Here is a 19,846-nt window from a genome sequence, read left to right on the forward strand (position 1 = left end):
GGCACCCTGTTGTGCTGCGCTCCAGCTTTTTAACAAGATGACAGGATGCAGGGAGAAAAAGAAAATGTGAATTTATAAATTAACGAGCAGACTCCCTCCAGAGAGCTAATGACGTCTCAGAGAAAGAAAATAAAAGCACCGTTAGTCAAGTGGAAGGTAATCCGGATGGCTGAAGCGGGAGCAGGTAACTCAGCCTGCCTCGGCTGTCCCCACAGCCACTGACCTCCCTGCGGGCATGGGGGGGACTGCCAGCTCCGTGATGGGGACACGAGCTCCCTGACCCCCCCCAGGCAGCTCCCGATGCCCATCCGGCTCCTGGCCAACTTGTTCCAGCTGGTTCCCATGCTGTGTTTGTCCCCAGCGAGCAGCGGTGGTAGGCAGCACCCCCTCCTCCCCATGCAACTGCATCCCCCCAAACCACGTTGGCCAACACCCAACAGAAAGGCCAAAGGCAGCAGCAGCCCCGGGCTGGGCAGCCAGCGCTGGGGACACGTGGGGAAACAGCCACCAGCAGATGGCAATGGCTTCTCGTCCCGCAAGGACGGAGCGCGGGCTTGAGCTCGGAGCTCGGGCAGGGTTTGGTTTCTCCCGGCAGACACTGGGGCTCCACGCATGGAGCACTCACTCGATCGCTGGTTTTTGATGAAGAAGAGCTTCAGCCGCTCCTTGAAGGTGTTTTCATTCACGTAGAACTCGACCTGCACCCTGCGGGGAAAGCGCCCAGAGGAACCCATCAGTGGGGCGGGAGGTTGGACCCGGAGCCCCCCAGGAGCCACGTCCCCCCATCCGAGCTGGGTGACCCCCCGGAGCAGCTCACAGCAGACCCCCGGCTCAGCCCTGGGCTCCCAGCTGCTCCCACCATACCAAATCGCCGGTACCGCCAGCTGCGAGCACCGAGACGTGGCACATCGACGACTACCACAGCAGCCCCGACGCGACCCACGGGGCCAGGTCTGCTTTGGGTTAAGGGTTTTGCTTTCATTCACGTGCAATCAGCTGACATCGGACTTGCAGACTTCTCCATTCCCGCACGCTTTACAATGCTCAAAGCCTCTCAGCAAAGCCGTGGCCTTGGGGCCGTCTCCCCCCGGCAATGTTTCATCTGCTCCGACCCCCCGTGGCTTGCAGAGCGGGAGCCGGCGAGGCTGACGTCCCCAGTACACCCCTGCCCTGGCTCCGCCCGGGTAGGAGCAACGTTCAGCATCGAAGCTGTTAAAAAGCAAATCAGATCGAAAAGGAAAAAAATTCCCTTTGTTGCTAAGATACCACATTTGCCCATTGCAGAAAAACCCAGGAGCTGCCAACCAACTCCGAACGTCACTTGGCATCCGGGGCCGCTGGTGACTTGTGGCACGGGGACAAGGCGCCGCGGCAGAGCCGCCCGCGGGGCGTTCCGCAGAAACCGGCTGGGAGGAGCCGCAGGCGACACTGGAAATGGCCCGTCCACCGCTGTGACCACCATGGGCACTTCTTCATCTTCAGCTGCTCCAGTCTCCATCACTGAGCCCCACCCGCAGCCCTCCTGCCGGCCCCCGCGACCGCGCGGAGGGGGAAAGCCTCACCGAGGCTGGAGGCTCCTCACCGCGGATGTCAGCGGGGTCTGGGATCAAGCATTAAGGGCGTGCAGGCAAAACTGGTCCCTGCTCGGCTCATCTGCCTCCCACCTCTGCTATTCCTTCACGAACTCCCGCAGCCCTTTGCAAACTCACTTAGTGACACCAGGCAGGATTATAAATCACACGCCTGCCTGCTACGCGTGGCTAAAAGGGATTGTTTCCTGATGCCTCAGCTTTAGTCTGAGCCAGACAAAGTCTGTTCATTGCTGTTACAGCTGATAACGGAGTTAAGTGCAAGGAATTAGCCCTCTCCCCTATTTCGCTGTATTCAACAAGTCTCTTAAGTAAGTGCTACTATTATTGCTAGTTTCTTAACTGCTTGGAGGAAGGTCATCAAGATCACATTAATCAGGAATATTACCAGGCTAAGGCACAGATCAAGGCGAGCAAATTCACAGCGACAGCCATTAAATCTACCACCCCATTTTCTTTCCCCTGTGCAAGCCCCGTGCACACGTGGTGCCAGCTCCAGCCGAGCGTGCCGCCTGGCACCCACCACCGCATCGTGATTTACTGGAAAGCAGCTGCTGCTCGCTCTGAGGGGTAAACAAATATTTACTGAGCGTTAATGCCGAGCTGATGGGGCAGCAAACTGGGAGGAGGTTTTATGAGACCCTCATTGCTCAGGAGACCCTTGTCCTCCGATGCAGGCTGGTACCCACGGGCGCCCGCTGGCGTTTCACAGCCAGCCTGACCCCTCGAGGGGAAACCACCCGGCGTGTAAGAAGCATGGCACGCCCCTGAGAGCTGCTGGGGCTTCTCGTGGACTCCCTTACCAGGTTGAAAAGCCGGGTTCTTAATTTACAAGGCTTTTATGTACAAAAAGCAAATGCACAGAGAGAAACCGATCGCCGCAGGCACAATAGATGGGATAAAATTTTATACAGGCTATCAAACCTTGCACACTTCTGCCGTAAGCTCTGGCTTAACCCGCCTCGGGGTGACACGGAGGAGCCCAGCGGCAGCTGCCTGGGCCGGCAGCTGGCAGGGACCAGGTGACAGGCCGGGGGTGGCCGATGCGCGCCCAGGGCCCGTCCTCCAGCATCTCCCTAACGCCGCTGGAGCAGCACTGCCGGGAGCGGGTGCAGCCCGGGCGGTGGGCGAGACGCACCCGTCTGAGCCCCTCCGGCTCTGGAGCTGCTGCGGGCAGAGCCGAGGGGCTCCGCGCTGCGGGGTCATCTTGTCCCCATCAATGTAGCCAGAGAGGAAAGAAATCAGGAGCCTTAACTGGGAAGCAACCGCTGAGCTCCCGTTGCCCACCCACAGGCACGTCCCCTGCAGACCCTGTGCCCTGCCTGGGTCCCTTGGCAGGATGTCATGCGCCGAGCAGCTCCGTAAAGGAGGTGACAATAACCAACGGCCTCGGCGGGGCAGCCACCCACCTCTGCTAAGACGTTTGGCATTCGTGCTGGTTGCAGTGCCGGGGCAAGGATGCACGGGCACGGCTGGCAGCGCTCCGCAAACGCATCAGCAGCGATGCGAGCGCGCCGCTCCTCGCCAGGACGCTTCACGGCATCAGGTGAGGGAAGCGGTAGCACACAAACGCACCTGAGGCGGCAGCAGTGGGGCGTCACCAGGAGCACAGCTCACCCCAAAGATCCCCAGCCGGCCACGGCAGGCAGGGAGGGCGGCCGGGGGGTCTGTGCCGAACCCGGAGCGTGTTCACAGCCGTGAGAAGGGAGCGGGGAGCCGGGTGGGCAACACAGACCCCGCTGCAGGGACCGCGAGGCGAGCACGGCAGCACGAACGCCGGGGAGCGAGCAGGAGAATTTACGAGCGCTGGCTCAGCCGGCATGATGCCTTAGGAGCAAGCAGCCATAAATGCAGAGCTTCGTAAGCGCAGCTTTAACACGTCTTAAAATTAATCGTTTCCAAAGCCAGACTCGGCAAATAATTTATCTGTGTCAGGGCATAAATCAGCTGTCACAACTGCTCACCACACTGCGCACAGAAGCTAATTGCTCCTTCTCCTTATTAAATACGCCCAGGAAATGCTAGGAACCGGCCGCCAGCTCTGTCGCGAGCGCTGGGCACCCAATTCATCAGACTCCCTGAGGATCAAGTGCATCGACGGGGAGGAGACTTCAGGGAGCACGATTCCTCTCCCAGACATTCCATATCAAAGAAACAAACAGCAATATAAATCTCTGTCGCCAGACAGATGGTTTGCTGATCTAGAGCGTTGCAGCCCACCTCGAGACTATCAATATAAACGCTGACAGATAAAAGAACTGAATGATTAGAGAAGATCTAACTTTTTATGACAAAGTAGCTCATGTATTCATCCGTCATAACGGCTGCAGGAAGAAGAAACACTTGGAAAACAACTGAGGCAGATCTTGGGGCTGAAAGAGGGTGTTTGTCACGGCAAAGAGATGAAGAGATACAAGCGTGTAGAAAGAGCGTGTTCCTGCGCTGACAACCCGTTCAAACCACCCCCTCCCCGCTGCCATGGCCAGGCATTCCTCCCGCCGGCCATCCCTCCCGATGGCCATCCCTCCCTCCCGCCGGCCAGCCATCCCTCCTGCCGGCCATCCCTCCCTCCTGCTGGCCATCCATCCCTCCTGCTGGCCATCCACCCCTTCTGCCGGCCGGCCATCCCTCCTGCTGGCCATCCATCCCTCCTGCTGGCCATCCCTCCCGCCGGCCAGCCATCCCTCCTGCCGGCCATCCCTCCCTCCTGCTGGCCATCCCTCCTGCTGGCCATCCATCCCTTCTGCTGGCCGGCCATCCCTCCTGCCGGCCATCCATCCCTCCTGCCGGCCAGGTATCCCTCCCGCCCAGCCTGGCAGCGCCGAGCGGCGCAGGCAGCGGCACGCTCTGCGGGAAGGGAGCAGGCAGCACGCCGCTCCCCCAGCCTCACCTCGGCTGAACCTCCCTGGGCCGCGCAGATAATCGTCACGGTACAAGTTCAGCTACAAGCCCTCTGCTTCAAGTGTAATTACGGTTATTATGCACTTCATAATGCCTGCGCAGTTTCATTTTCTTCGCTCGGTTATTTATTGCACTTTATTAATCTAAGATTAGAGGCAATTTGTTCTAAGATGATAAGCTCCCAAAATGACACAATAGTTTGTTTGGAAAAGTGCAGGATGCAAGAGCAGGACGAGCACAGCCCGGCTCACCGGCACTAAAATAGATACCAAGGAGCACAGCCCTGGCTCCACACTTCTGCCTCTCCCAGCGAGCCGGCCATAAACACGCTCCCCTTAAAGACAAGTAAACCACAAAAACCAGCAACCCACGCGCAGCCCCACGCCAGGGCGCGCCCGCACGGGCAGCGCAGGCAGGGACGGGGCGTGGAGGGGCACCCCCGAGCTCCGCGTCCCCAGGACACTCACATGGGCCGTCGGGCGCGGGCAGCTCCCCTCCGGTCCCCGCGGCACGTGACAGCGGCCGGGCATGGCCTGAAAACTGAGACGGCTGCAAAATCCAGCGGCCAGCCAAGGGAGCGAGCTGCCACCCCTGCGCCGGGACGCTGCCCAAAGCCGCCCTGCTGCTTTCCAAAGGAGGACTGAGGTGCCCGGGGTGCTTTTGCTCTAGTTTATGATAGAGACTTCTTGCCATGAGAAGTGTATCTTCAATAAATGCGGCTCTTGAAAGACGAGAAAAAAATCCTAGCATTTCTCCACAGCTCCAGCCCTTGCTCTCACACCCCACTCCAGATCGTGGGAAATGCCGTTCTTATCCCAGGGAATTTCTCAAGAAACTTCCCCCATCGTGTAGCGGGATGCAAACGAGAGTCTTCAGAGATTTTTGGGGGAAAAAATACCAAACAACAAAACCCCAGCAATCTCTGCAATCTGGTGGCTGCCAATACCCACCTCTGCCAAGTCAGCGCAGTCTCGAGGGAGACCCTGCCTCATGCCCCCGCTCCGGCGCAGCCCCGAGGGCAGCTCTGCGTCCTCCGTGCAAAACCACACGGGTCAAATGCGTAAGGAACGTGGCTGTGGCCAAGCCCGGAATTAAAGAAATGTGCCAATGGCGCCGGTGGGCCGACCGGGGATGGGTATTCGGGTACAGAAGCTACAGCGGGACGGGCGAGACCGAGTGAGCTTTGCGTACGGAACACCACCTCTGTGATCTATGCGTTTGCCGTCCTCCATCTGTCCCGACGTGAGCTGGGAACGGGGGCAGCTACGGCCCTTCCCACCAGAGCTCCCGGCTTGCCGGCACGACGAGCCGCTCCCAGCGCACAGTTTTGAGAGGGAAAGGGGGAACAGGCGTACGGCTGCGTGCGTATGGAAAAGCCGGGCGCCTGCCAAAGCGAGAGGCCGGGAACAGGCTGCCCCCAGGCTCAACAAGCAGTAATTGAACAGTTGCTCAGAGGAGGGGGCTGTGGCTTTCGACAAGGCTGCACCGGCTCAGCGCCGGCAAGCGCGCAAGAAAACGGCTTCGAAACCGCACGGGGCTGCTCGGCCGCACCTTGAATACTGTTCAGTTTTGGGCCCCTCACTACAAGAAGGATGTTGAGGTGCTGGAGCGTGTCCAGAGAAGGGCAACGAAGCTGGTGAGGGGTCTGGAGCACAAGTCTTGTGAGGAGCGGCTGAGGGAACTGGGGTTGTTCAGTCTGGAGAAGAGGAGGCTGAGGGGAGACCTTATCGCTCTCTACAACTACCTGAAAGGGGGTTGTGGTGACGAGGGTGTTGGTCTCTTCTCCCAAGTAACTAGTGATAGGACGAGAGGAAATGGCCTCAAGTTGCGCCAGGGGAGGTTTAGATTGGATATTAGGAAAAATTTCTTCACTGAGAGGGTGGTCGGGCATTGGAACAGGCTGCCCAGGGAGGTGGTGGAGTTGCCATCTCTGGAAGTGTTCAAAAAACGTGTGGATGTGGCACTTCAGGACATGGTTTAGGGGACATGGTGGCACTGGATTAATGGTTGGACTTGATGATCTTAAAGGTCCTTTCCAACCTTAGTGATTCTGTGTGATTCTGTGTGTGTGACATCTCCCACCGCAGCCCCACTGTCCCCTGCATCCCCCCGCGCGCCGGGCAGCCGTGTGGGGACCAGCACGCAACAGGGGCTCTGCCAGATCTGCCGCCCGGTTTTGTTTCCCTGCCTCTTCCGCGAGCGCCGGGCTGGGCCAGCAGCCCGCGGGGGCCCGGGCCATGGTGCTCGCGGGGCAGCGTGCCGCGCTGCGTCCCTCACCGGCCGGGTTCGCCCCTCCTGCGCAGGAGCCGGGCGGGACCGATGCTGTGCCGCAAGCCGAAGGCGGCTGGACCGCCGGCTGCTCTCCCGCAGGCCCGCTCACCAGCTTCCCTCCGCGGGTACCTCCGCTTCTCCGGGGGGGTTCGCCAGCAGCCCCAAACGTCTCTTGCTGCGGCCGCTTCTGGCACGTTTTTAAACAAGGAAGCACAAAGCGACCAGAGAGGGGCCGGGAGCCAGGGCGACGCTTGCCTCTCCCACCTTTGGGGGGCAGGTCCCCCCAGCCAACGCTGCCGACCCACGGGGGGAAGGGGAGAGGGGAGACCCGTCTCAGGGCGAAGGGCTGGGGCCAGGAGCGTAGGGTTCGGCGCCTGGGAGGCACGTGAGAGCCCTCGGGAGACCAGGCGGGGAGTCTGCGCGGTCCAAAAGGCCAAATATTGCAAACAGGGGAAATCTGCCCTTTTTCTACCAATCACTCTTGTCCCCCACCCCTCAGTAGGTGCAATACTGAAGCCACTGTCCCCTCGGTCCGCAGAGTCCCAGCCGATCCCCACGGATCCTGGCGGCCGCCAGCCTCCGGGCACTCGGCACATCCCACAACAGCCTCTCGCGGGCACCACTGCAGGCACCATGGCACCAAACGATCATTACCAAAATGTCCCACACCAATAGACGCGCTGCACTGGGAACCACAATGCTGTGGTGCAGATTGCCCCACGACCAGCTCAAAACTTGTTTCTTTAAGTTTTCATGCATTTACCATGAGAATAAATCCGAAAAAAAGCATCTCCTGTTTTATTATGGAGTGAGATTTTTGCCCAAGGAAAAGGAGTGATATTGTCAACCACTCTGCAGCAAATTAAACACAGCTGGATGCAGGAAATGTCGTGCTGGCTCCAGCAGTAACACTGCAATTTTATTTTTTGGGGATGAAAAGCAAGCTCCAAGCAGCCACTTTTGGAAAAACTCTGCCCAAGACCAAGGTCGGCTTCAAAGGCCAGTCCTTGCGGCCACTCCTCTGTCACCATGAGACGAACCATGCCCTGAACTCATCCGCGCGAGCGCTCCTGTGTCAGCAGGACAAAGGCAGGGCAGAAGGCACCGCGCCAAGGGCGCGACACCTCTGCCGAGCCGGGGCTTGGCCAGCCCGGGCACACGCTGCAGCAGGAAAGGCTTCACGAATCTGTAGTGATGAAAAAGAAATCTGCTGCTGGACAACTTTTTCCTGTTTTTTTCATTAGGGAGGACACTGCAATGAACATGGGGGTTTTATGTTGCCAGAATTCATCAATTCCTCGTTCCCCGAAGGCAGCTATAATCTCTCTCCAACCATATTTACCGTTGCGGGGCTCATTTTCAGGCACGAAAGGAAGCGCCGGAGGCAGTGGGGATGGACTCAGGGGCTGGAACCGAAGATCTCTCCGTGCGAGCGCCCTCAGTACCGAAGAGCAAGGGGCAGTGACGCGCGGCGCGGCCAGCCGCGTGGCGCCGAGCCGGCAGCACCCCGCGCTCTCAGAAAGGCGAGTCCAGCTGCGGGGTGAAGCGGGACGCGCTGCTTCATCCCGGGGCTGCGCCGGTGCCTCCCCAGACTGGGAGCCCCGGCTCGGGCCGGCCCCGGGGGACAGCGCTGCTCTGGGTAACGGCGCGCGCTGCGGGAAGGCCGCGCAGGGCGAGCGCGGCCGAGGGGAGCCAGGGCGGCCCCGAGGGGCTCCGTGCCGTGCCCTGGCCCGCAGCCTGCTCCCAAAGGGCGCTGAGGGTGCTGAGCCAGGCAGGATGGGGAGCCCCCGCCAGCAGCGACGTGCTGCGTGGGGGCCTCCCCCCGCAGGGGCAGCGGGCCCTCGCTTGGCCCTGTCCGAGGACGCGTGTCCCCAGCCGTGGGCCCTGGGCAAGGACACGCTCGTCCCCCGCGTCCTCCTCCCGCCGCGTCTCCCATCCAAGGCCTCAGCAGCCTCACGGATGCACGGAGCAGCGCCCGCCCTGGCTCCACGCCGCCTGCGGCCGGGCAGCGGCGCCGCCTGCTCTTAATGAAATAACAATAATAATTAAAAAGATCAAAACTCAGAAAGAGAAGCAGCAACGGAACAACGCGCTGTGTTTCGTTTGGCGCATTTGTTTTGCAACACTGGAGATTGACACTCATGAGTCTGCTCCTGTAATTGCTTCTACTGATGAATCTGGATTGTTTAATTAGAGTCTGCGCATAGAGCTCATCGCTAATGGGTAATCACCAATTTGCTGCCAAGGATATCACTTCTTTCCCAGGAAACTTGCCTGTCTCTGAGTGCGGATAGCCCTCCCCGCGGGGGAACCACGGCTCTTTCAGAAGGGTTTGCTGGGCCCGTACACAATGCCTGGGAGCCAAGAGCAGTAAAGGACAAACCTCGTGTCATCAGCCCCCCTTAAAAGCAGAATAATCTACCACTACTTCAAAGCCAAGGCTGACCATCGCTTTTGGCAGCCCGTAGTGCCCCAAACGCTCGGCTCACGAGACACCACGCACGCACGCACCGCACGAACAGCCCAAATCGCGAGGGGGTTTTGCCCTCCGGAGAACGTGGCTGGCTTTTCCCCAGCGGAAGAGCGATGGTCCCCGGGGCCGGGGGGGCGGCAGCAGCCCTCGCCCCCTCCCGCACGCGGTGCACTTACTGTGAGAAGGAGGAATCCGCGCTGAAGTCCTCGGCGTGAGGCCTACAGAGCAAGAGCATCACAGGAGGTGAGGGAAAGGTACAGCTGGCGGGCAGAAACCGGCGCGGCAGTCGGAGCCGTGCCGCGGGGAACGCCAACGCCTGGGACGCGTCACCACCGAGGTCCCAGGGTGGGGACGCTGGGGACCCGGTGATGCTCTCGTGGCTTTGCCAGTGTACGGCCCCTTTCAGGACTCAGCTCCACTGATAAAAACAGGTTTTATGCTTTTTTTGTTGTTTTTTTTAATGAGTCTCGCAAACTGCATCAGCGCTCGGATTCCAATCAGTGTCACCTTCTGTGGAGAAATTAGATTTTGAAAGATGCCGGTCGGGGTGTTTGTAGGAACCCAGCGTTGCGTTTCTCTTATGTACACCTGCACAGAGCTGATTTTACAGACACAGGTGATGACCAGAGAAGGGAAAACAAAATAAAAGAACTGAAAGGAACAATGAGGGTAACATGGGGGGTCATGGCAGGGGGAGAAAGAAGAACAGAGAGATGTATGAGAGCGGGTGGGAGGTGAAGGGACCAAGCTTGTGTACTGTACATCCCCCAGACAGACAGACAGACAGCAGCACAGTGCTATGAAACAAAGCAATTGCAGCTGCAAAGAAAAAAAGATTCGCTTCGCAAAAACAACACTCTCTTCAAGACGTATCCGTCCCCACGGATGGCCACGGGTCCCTGGCACCTGAGCTGGAGCCTTCCCGGCCTCCCAGCACCCAGCAGTGCCCTCCTTCCTCTCCTCATTTAACATGAGTCAGGGCAGTCGAGAAATATAACCAAAGCAACGGGGCAGTTGCAGCTTGTAAAGGTTTTTCTCTTATTTTGCTTTGTGCTTTATGAGTCCACAGCACTCCAGTATAGTTCAAACTAAATAAAAGCAATAAATTCATATTTCAATTAAAACACGAGTCTGAAGGAAAGCTAGTTCATGCCTCAGCTACGAGGCGCACAGAGTAGCCTCTCTGCGACATGATTTAGTTCGCTGCTACTCTTCTTTGATTATCTGTGCGAAGGCTGCGGGGAGCAGCTCCTCGCCCCGGAGCTGAGACGCCCGCAGAGAGCGCAGGCTGTGCCGGCCACGGCCAGCGGCCCCGCTGACACCGACAGCAACGTCCCCCCACGTCAGACGCAGGAGACCCACGGGAGATGCTCCGTTCAGGAGAGACGCTCCGTTTGGGAGAGATGCTGGGGGCCGTGAGGGGAGGCACCGGGGAGCCAGCGCGGGGCTGAGGGGCTGCTCTCTCTAGCCGAGAGGCTGCCACGCAGCCCCGCTTCCCACGAGCAGGCGGCTGCACGATGACCCTGCTCACCAGCCCCTCACGGGGAGCTGCTCGGGGGGCCGTGGGGCAGGGGGGCCTCTCGCGGGGAGAGTCAGGGGCTCCCACCTCCACTAAGCCGGCTCGAGGAGCTCGAGGCTCTGCCGAGCCTCCGCCACCGCTCCTGGGCTCTGAGGAGCCCGAGGGGGCTCCCGCAGGCAGCCCAGACCCCCAGCCTGGGTGGGTGCCCCTGGGGCCGCCCTCCCAGCCTTGCCCACAAATAACCCCCCTGTGAACAGAAAGCTGTTGACCTGCCGTCTTCCCCCCCGCTCTCCTAATTTTCAGCTTGCTTGTGTGACCACCACGGAGCAGCCAGCCCGTTCACACCCGAGGGGTCCCTCGTGCCGCCTGTCCCCGCGATAAGAAGCCCCGCGCTGGGTCTATCAGCGGCGCCGTCCCGCGGAGCAGCCCCGGCCTTTATTAATGACAAACAACCCAGACGTTCTCCAGCTGCAAAGCAGAGGCAAGCGCAGCCCCGGGAAGGAGCCCCGCCAGCTCAGCCTCCCTCCTGCCAAACAGGATTATCCCACATTAGCAGCGGGGGCTGTTCAAGCCCCTCCACTCACGTTTGGTTTTGCACCGGAGCCTTTTATGCCTTGCAGAGATGTTTATGGGAAAGAAACTGCAAATGATTTGGTTTTCTCTTAACATACTGCCAGCTGGCAGCCGGGGAGGCTGTACGAACAGGAGCTTATTTCAGATGCAGCTCCCCAAGGCAGACGAACACACCAGCAAAGCAATGGTACATTTAATCTCACAGCTCGGTGGGGTCCTGCAGACCCCGAAGGTCCGGCGTCACCGCGGGTGCCAGAGCACTGGGACGAGCCGGTACAATTCCCAGGACACCATCCCCAGACAGGCAAGCCACGGGCTCGCGAGGCAAATAAACATCTCGCTCATGAAAAGGCACCGATGAACAAAAGACACTCCAAAGCGATGGACAGACCATAAACCTCCCCAACAGCGGCTTCGGCCACTCCGTGCCGTGCTTAAAGCACGTGCGATAAAACAGTAACAAAAAGGTGGTTTCGGCTTCCAAATGGATGAACTGCTTTATGCCGATCACAGGGGAAAGAAGCGACCCTGAGATGTCCCACTGAAACCTCTCCTTCCCACCAGGCACCCAAATTCTCACAAACAGTCTAATTGCCGAGAAAATACAGAAAATTTTTTAAGAAAACTAAAAAGCACTCCAATTCTCATCTGAAAAACAGTTGTTTTCCAGATCCCACGAACTTTTTACGAGTGCAAGCCCGGCCCGAGCGGAGCTGCCCGCGCAGCAGCAGGGGGGCTGCACAAGCACCCGCTGCTGCTCCCCACCAACTCCACCCCGGCCTTTGCGGACTCGTCCGCAGGGTCGCTCATCTGAGCGTTAACCCAGCTGAACTGCTGGAAGGGGTTAGCAGAACGGCACCAACCCTTCTGTGCACCGTCTCACTTGAAAGAGTAGATTTACAATATGCAGAATTGAAGCCATTTAACTGAGTCAGAAAGGTTACACCAGCTTTTAACGTGTTTTAAATAATCTACTTTAAATTCCCCTTTTTATTTCACCCAGATCATCCTCCCTCATGCACATAAACCTCAACTCATTCCTACCACGGAAGATCACTACGACACAGGGGGTGAGCCCTTCGCTCCCCTCCAGAGTCCAGGGTCCGGGAGAGAAGTGCCGTACCCGGGCCGGGAAAGCCGAGGACCCTCGTCTTGGTCCTGCAAACCATTAAACCACGACGCAGAGCGCCCGGCTGGCACACGCGGCATCTCCCGGAGAGAGGGGCTGAGCAGGGAAGGATGAGAGAAAGGAGAGGGGCAGAGGGGGAAGAAACTTGGCGGCTGCGGAGAGAGGTCTGCCGTCACATTTCAAGCTGCAGCCCCTTACAAAATGGCAAGGCTTTATTAGAAGGTGAAGAGACAATGGCGTATTGATTATTGGAACAAAAGCCCCTAATAAACCTTGCTTAGGTACAAGAGAGAGCAATCTCCTGCCCACCCACGCTGCGCAGCAGCGCCTCGGCGGAGCAGCCGCCTTTTCACCCCATCCTCCTGCTCGGCTCCGGCTCCAGCCCACCCCAGCAAAGGCAGCTCTCCCACCTCGAGCTGGGCAGGGGTGCGGGCAGCACCCCCGAGCCCCGTTCCCCCACGGATTCGGGCTGCAGACCAGGTCTCCTTCACTCTGGAGCGGGGGGGAGGCAGCCGACCCCGAGCCCCAGCTCTCCTCCCAGCTCTGCCAGGGTGCCGCAGGACCTGGGTGGCCTTTAGCTCATGCAGACAATTTGAGGCTAAATACTTGCCCTGTGTTTAAAGTGCTGGAAGATGCTCAGATGGAGGAGAGAGCAGCAAAGCACGGCGGCAGCTCAGCTGGGCTCGCACAGAGATCTGCTCCCTGCCAGCTCCGCGCCTTCACCGCCGTCTCCCGATTTCTCTGGGAGGTATTTTGGTAAATGAAGGGTATTAAAAATTCACTTGTGGTCCTGCGGTTCCTATTACTTTGAAGTAAAAAAATAACCCTGCCTTGCCTAAAAGCCCCTGGAAATTACAAAGACGCAAGTAATGACCTGCCAAAACCACACTCGGCTTCAGGCTGCTTAATAACCACTTCAAGGCTCAGAGGCGTTTCGAGACCGGGGGCTAAAGGGCACTGAAATCTGATGTCTCTTTCCTCCGCCTCAGAGCTGGAGGAGAGCGCGGTCAGGTTTTAGCGCCCTTTAGCCCCCGGTCTCAAAACGCCTCCAAGACAGGGGCAAGGTAGGGCTTACGATGAACCACGCAAGGTAAGTGCTTGGAAAGGCTTCCCAAAGCGGTGTTCATCCTCTAAGACATGAGATGTACCACGGTTCCTACCATATTGACAGTGAGAAACTCATCCCCAAAAATAGCCTGATGTGAGAAGGACAGATGGGAGGAGATGAAAAAAGAAAGTAAAGAGGGGGAGAAGGAACGAGCAAGAGGAAAGGGAAAGGGAGAGGAAGATGCATGCGTCCCGCTCGCAGACACGTGTGAGAGGGGAGGGCATGCTCAGGGCCGGGGCAGGGCAGCCCACCTCCCCGCTGCGGGACGGAGCGGGGCTGACCCCGGCCTCCAGCACCCCCGGTCCGGAGGAGCCCGGCAAGCTGTGCTGGCGGGCACCAGGAAAGCCGCCGACGGCTCCAGGCACAGGCTGACGGCCGCCTGACGCCGGAGAAGCGGCACACGAACAACCCCTCCCGCCACCAAAGCGCGCCGCGCGGGCAGGCGGGCGGGCGGGCAGCACGCCGGCAGCGAGAGTGCAGCTGCCTCCTCCCCGCCGCGCGGCACCTCAGGGGGATCGTCTTTAACCACAGAGGCCGTTTTCCTCCGTGTTCCTCTGCAAAACCTACATCGCAACTACAGCGTGTCGAGTTCAGAAACAGAGGAGACGCGGCACCCGACAAGCAGCGACGAGCCGTTCCCAGCCCAAGGCCCAGCAGCTCCCGGCGCTGCCTGCAGTTACCTTCTGGAAAGGTTTGGCTCTCCCAAAGGAGCGGGCACTGCCAAGCCTGGGCACCGGGCTGCCCAAAAAGGCCCTACAGATGCCGAGGCTGCTCCCTGCCTTTCTTAATGAGCTCAACGAGTCCCTGCGGCCGCGCCGAGCGGCTGAGCCTTGCGGAAGAAGGACTGCGCAGCAGCTTGGCGGCGGGGTCCGAGACCCCGCTCCGTCGCAGTCCCGCACAACCCTGACGGCCGGGCTGGCAGCGCCGGCAGCTGGTGCCCGCTCAGAGGGACGGCCGTGCCTGGCATCCCGCTCTCCCGCAAGCAGGAAAGCCTCCACTGGAGGAGAAGGAGGAACGTGCTCATTCCCATGCCCTGGTGGGACCTGACTGGGAATGAGGGACCTAAAATAAACAGAGCAAAAGCCGAAGAGCGTGTTTTGAGTGTCGGCACCCTTAGGTTAGGCGCCTCATCTGTGTGTCAGCACCTATATAGGGCACCGAGTTTTTCACTGGCACTGGCGTCCCACCAGCAGCCGTGGGAGGAGCGCGCTGCGCTCCAAACCTCAGCCTGTTCCCCTCCGGCGCCTAGCCACAGCGCTGCCAGCTCGGGCGTTAGCATCGCCCCGCGCCCGGGGGGTGCAAACGCTTTCTGCAAACACCCGAAACCCGCAGGAGGGAGCTCGGAGCTGAGCCCTGGCTGGGGGACGGTGATGTGGGTCACGTCCCCGCGCAGAGGAGTGGGTACAAAACAGGGAGGACGAGCAGAGCTCGGGGGCCGTTCCAGCGCAGCTCTGGGATGAGCACAAGAAACAGCCGGGCTCAAGCCCCCACGCCGCAGCCCGGGCTGGCATCGTTGGCTGCGTGCACGAACAGCTCTGTTCGGTGCGAAGGATGCCAGCGGTCAGCTCGCTGTGCCGCCCGCCGGGAGCCGGGATCCTTTCCTGTTCCTCAGGATCAAGCAGCACCTTCACACGTGGCCCTTGTAACGGCGTTCAGCAGTGGAGCACCCTGCTCGTTGTTTGCAGTGGTCCTACACTGAAAACACACTCCGTGCCACGCCGCAAAGCCCGCTCCGACACGGGAAAGAAATGCCCAGGTTAAACGGCATGCGAGCAGTGCCACCCCCCAGGGAGCCGTACGACGGTGCCTGGAAGAACAACCCACGGAGACTACACCCGAGGCTGCGAGGAGAGGCGATGCCAGCGGGCCCCTGCCCACGGGGACTGGGGGGTGGTTGGACCCCAGCTCGGAGACTGGCCGGCGGTTCGGTTACTGTCAGGGGAAGGCTCCCGAGATGCCACGCTCCAGCCTGGGCAACCATGGCGGAGCGTCGGCAGCCCGTCAGCAAACAGCCGCGCGGCACGGCGAAGCCTGACGTGGGCTCAGCGCTCTCCGTGCAGAGGTACCCACCGCCAGAATCACGTCCTCACGAGGGGCTGCGCAGCCCAGCCAGAGGGAAAGCGGGTCGAGGCCAAAGCACTTTGTAAAAACCCTCTGGACTCGCCAGGCTCCCGCCGGGACCCTGCCTGCGGCGACGCCGGCTCCTGCCCACCCTGGGGCCACGCGGCAGCGCCGCCGTCACGAAGCGGCACAGACCGTCGCGGCTCAGAGAGGAGACACGCAGGAGCCAGGTCTGGCACAGGCGTGGAAATCCTCCCGTACCCCGACCGTCCCGACAGCCCCGGCCTCAGCGCTTCGCAGACACACGCCCTCAGCGGGCAGCCAAGGGAGCAGCGGCAGAACCAGGCTGGGCTGAGCGCGCTGGCGGGGTGGGCAAAGCCCACTCGGGGGAAGCCCCTGCCACGGCATTTCTCCTGCACAAAAACACCTCACCGAAAGCCGAAGCGGCAAACCAGCGCACGCTATTCACTAAGACAGGGATACATCTCCAAAAGCTCTTTGTTGCAAAAGGCTTTTGTTAATGAAATGTTAAAAAAAAAATAAAATTAGCTGCTGACTTCTCGACCCCCCGGGAGGGGATTCAGCGACACGGCAAGGCAATGGTTTGACAGCAGGGGAGTTTCACCCAGGCACTTGCTGCTGCCAACTGCTACGGAGACCATCACCACGAAACCCAGCCGCAAGGACAGAGTGGTTGCAATGGTTTCAATGGCCAGACTGGACCCTCCCGCTGGTGTGCTTGCGTGCGAGTGCCAGGCAAGGAAAATACATTTAGCGAGACCTGCTTGTTAACGCCTGGCTGCCCCTGGGGGAACAAACGTCGACTGGTCAGAAATTCCATTTTCAGACACGTTCGGGTGACTTCCTCTACCCCCGGAGTGCTTTACCTCCAAGAAACGTTGCATTAAACTCACCCTAGCAGAGTGCTGCTATTTCTCATTGGGTAGACTCCAGCCACCTTGTTGACTGTAACATGGCTGAAGCAAAGTCCCATTTATTCCTGCCGAAAATATCTCGAACCAAGAGACAAGGCGAGGCTGCGGGAGGTGGGACTCTGCAGCGGAGAGAAAGGGAGGGAAGGGTCTAACTGCTGCCCTTGGCTCCTGGACGGGCGAGGTGTGGTCAGCCTCCTCTCGGATGCACGCAGTAAAATGACAAGAGGGAAGAGGTACAAGAAGCAGCAAGGGAAAAATTATTCATCCTGAGAGTGATCAAGCCCTGAACCAGAGAAGCTGAGAAATCTCCAGCCTGAGATCTTCAAAACTCAGTGGTCCTGAGCCAGCTGAGCCAACTTAAAGTTAGTCCAGCTTTGAGAAGGGGCTGGATCAGAGCCCTCCAGAGGTCCCCTCCAATCTCAACTCTTCCACAACGCTAATTTTCTTCTCCAAACCTCAGCCGTTCAGATTTTGGCTACTGGCAGCTCAGCAAACACAGCTCAGAGAGGCGAGGGTGGAAACGCGGGGCAGGGAGGGAACACGCAGCCCCGCCGGCCTCTGGCTCTCCCAGGGCAGAGCTTCAAAACCAGGTACCGTAAGGGCATGTTTGCAGCCCCTTAAAAACATCAGTGTGCCCCAGGGCGGGTAGTGGTCAGAGTTTCCCATACTTCCAGCAGAGCTGCGTAAACAGGACAGGAATATGTTGTAAAAATGTTTGTTTGTGTTTTTAACTCCCCATCCCTGGTATTACAGAGAAATCATCAGCCCATGAAATGGGATCCACACACAGATACTTACGTGTCCTCACGCCTGCCAGCAGCTTCCTCCCAAACACAGAGCCGCTCAACAGAGAGCACAGCGCAGCATTTGGCTTTTCCGCGACTTCGTTCCCTATCACACCTTTCTCTTTCAAATTCCTCCCCAACACAAGCCATATGGGACCAACTTGCCTCAGGAAAAGCCCAGCTCACAGGAGAAAGACTCAGCCTTTCACGGCTTGCTCCAGCTGTGCGATTGCTGCGTGCCTGGAGAGTTTCAGTGCCCAGGCAGCAGGTCTGGCAGCACAGCTTGCCCTCCCGGGAGCGGCCGGGGGGCTGCCCTGGTTGCATCCCCTTCTCAGACCAGCCCCTGACACCCAGAAGTAGCTCCAAGCATCTTCAGCAGGAGCTACTTCCACATGAGCAGCCTGGGCCGGTCCCATCCCATCCGCAGTGCTTCATCCACAGGAAAGTCCCCGTCCTGGAAGCCAGCCCTGAACCCCCCTTTTTGCCTCCAGGTGTGGAATAATACATGGCTGTGGAGTGGTTTCTCTTCAGATAAATCCAAATTCTTTCCTCCTGTTCTGTCTGAGAACCCCTAAAACCTTTGAGATGCTGCAAGGTAAATAAAGTAGGTGAGAATAAACTTCACTGGCTTCAGTCGTCTAGAGAATTCATTTGCATCCCTGAGAACATCGTGTAACACAGCATCTTCTTCCACCATCAGCTGGCAATTTCACTCCCAATTCCCAGCGACAATTGTCGCTGCTAACTTGGTAACACTGCTTGCATCTGGCTTTGGAGGAGACACGCTATTCATCATTTCCGAAGCAATCTTCCTGCCTTTGCTGCTTGCATATGCGGTGAAAGAGAAGCGCACAAATCTTAATCCTAATTGCCAACTCAGTTGTTGGGAAGCAGAAGATGGAAAGCCTGGCAGCTGGGAATTCAGACGCTGCAAGCGGCAGCTCGCGGGGCTCTGCTCACTGCCAGGGGAGCGTAAAAGTGTTGCCATCAACTTCTCTACCTCTCAGCAGCATCGGTTCCTTACAACAAGACTGCCTCAAAACACACGAAATTCCAGTGAAACCCAGGGAAATTGGGTTCTTCTATAAAGCCCTGAGGCACCCTGGTCTGCTCTGCACACTTGGCCTTCTGGCAAGGGTCCACTAAAATGCCGTAGCTATGCGATTTTTGGAACCGTTGCCCCCTGCCCCCCCCAGATCCACTGATGTCTTGCAGCATCCCTCCTTTGTGCCGTGCTCCCCCCAAGAGACAAGGAGGGTCAGCCCTGGGATGGAGGTTTGGCTCGCTGGTCCTGGGCAGGAACCCACCAAGCCCCTGAGCGCAGGAGAGGAGAAGCCCCGCTTGCGTGTTTAATCACAGCTGATTAGCCGTGGTTGGGATGAGTTGTAAGAGTCCTCCAGTTGCACGTATGAGTCTTTTTCTAGCCCCAGTGCATCTGGATTTGAACACTGGCATGTTATGAGGGGTACATCAACAGTACCTGAAAGGGCACAGAGAAGAAGCACGTTCATTCCAAAGGCTTTGCCAACAGCAGTGCTCAGGACGTGCCGTCAGATATGTAGGTACCCCCAGAACAGGTCCATCTTTGATGGCTTTTTGAAGCAATGAAAGCAAGACACAAAAACGGAGCACGAGCAGTCTGATCAACACTGGGAGCAGACTCAGACCGCTTGTCAAAACGTTCTGAGACCACACAAGTTTCAGGGATTTAGTTCCAATGCACCCATGCGATGCCCATTCGCAGCTTTCCACACGTGTAAGCCCTTACCTCACGAAGTCAGGAGGCAACCCACCCACGAGACCCAAGTGTCTGCTCTCCAGAGAACCAGCATCAGTGCCATCTGGAGAGTTGACACACTACACATCAGACCGAGACGGGCACTCTCAGTTCCGCAAGTACGCCAGGACTCTGCTTCCCAGACCTGGAGACGAAGGCACATGCCCGGCCCAGGTTGGCACCGGGCAAATGACCGGAGCAACGCTCCTGCCTTGCTCCTGCAACGCACACTTTCCTCCTCAGCCTCCTCAGTGGGGACCACATCTGCTAATCCTGGCTTGTTGCCATCATCTTCCCCCCAGCCCACCAGTGAGATACACCCAGATACTGAAGCTGCGGCGTTAATTCCTTCAAATCTAAAGCCAAACAAGTAAAAATCACCATGAGCAGAAGCTTTCCTACAGTGCTAATTTGTACTGGAAACTGGAGCTAGAAACAGCACCAAATTACATCCTAGAAGATCTACAGTGCACAGTCACAGGTGAGGCAATTTTTGCCAAGAAGGAAGACAGCATGGATGGGCTGAAAGGCTGAATAGATGGGGAAAAAAATGAAACAGAAAATGGAATGAACAGAACAAGAACTGAATTACTGACATATGCAACCTCACCATAACTAGGCTTCTTCTGAGACACTGTAATTCAAGTGCAATCCTGAAAAACAGCTCATTTCGTTCTGTACACATCAGCTGTGTGCTTGCAGAAAGAGGTTGCAGCAATATGTAT

At 58.3% G+C, this 19,846-nt stretch overlaps 1 protein-coding gene across 2 annotated transcripts in view; it reads right to left on the reverse strand.

The window, feature by feature from the left end:
- Nucleotides 1–19,846, reverse strand: part of KCNT1 (potassium sodium-activated channel subfamily T member 1) — a gene marked incomplete at its 5' end in the record, with an annotated part of 71,031 nt that overhangs the window by 24,217 nt on the left and 26,968 nt on the right. For both annotated transcript variants that reach the window (XM_082008985.1, XM_082008984.1), the window contains one exon: nucleotides 626–705. In XM_082008985.1, coding sequence (XP_081865111.1) covers nucleotides 626–705 — 80 coding nt within the window. The remainder of the gene's footprint in view (nucleotides 1–625; nucleotides 706–19,846) is intronic.

Source organism: Phaethon aethereus (genome assembly GCF_964289735.1).
Source record: "Phaethon aethereus genome assembly, chromosome: 20".
Lineage (NCBI taxonomy): Eukaryota > Metazoa > Chordata > Aves > Phaethontiformes > Phaethontidae > Phaethon > Phaethon aethereus.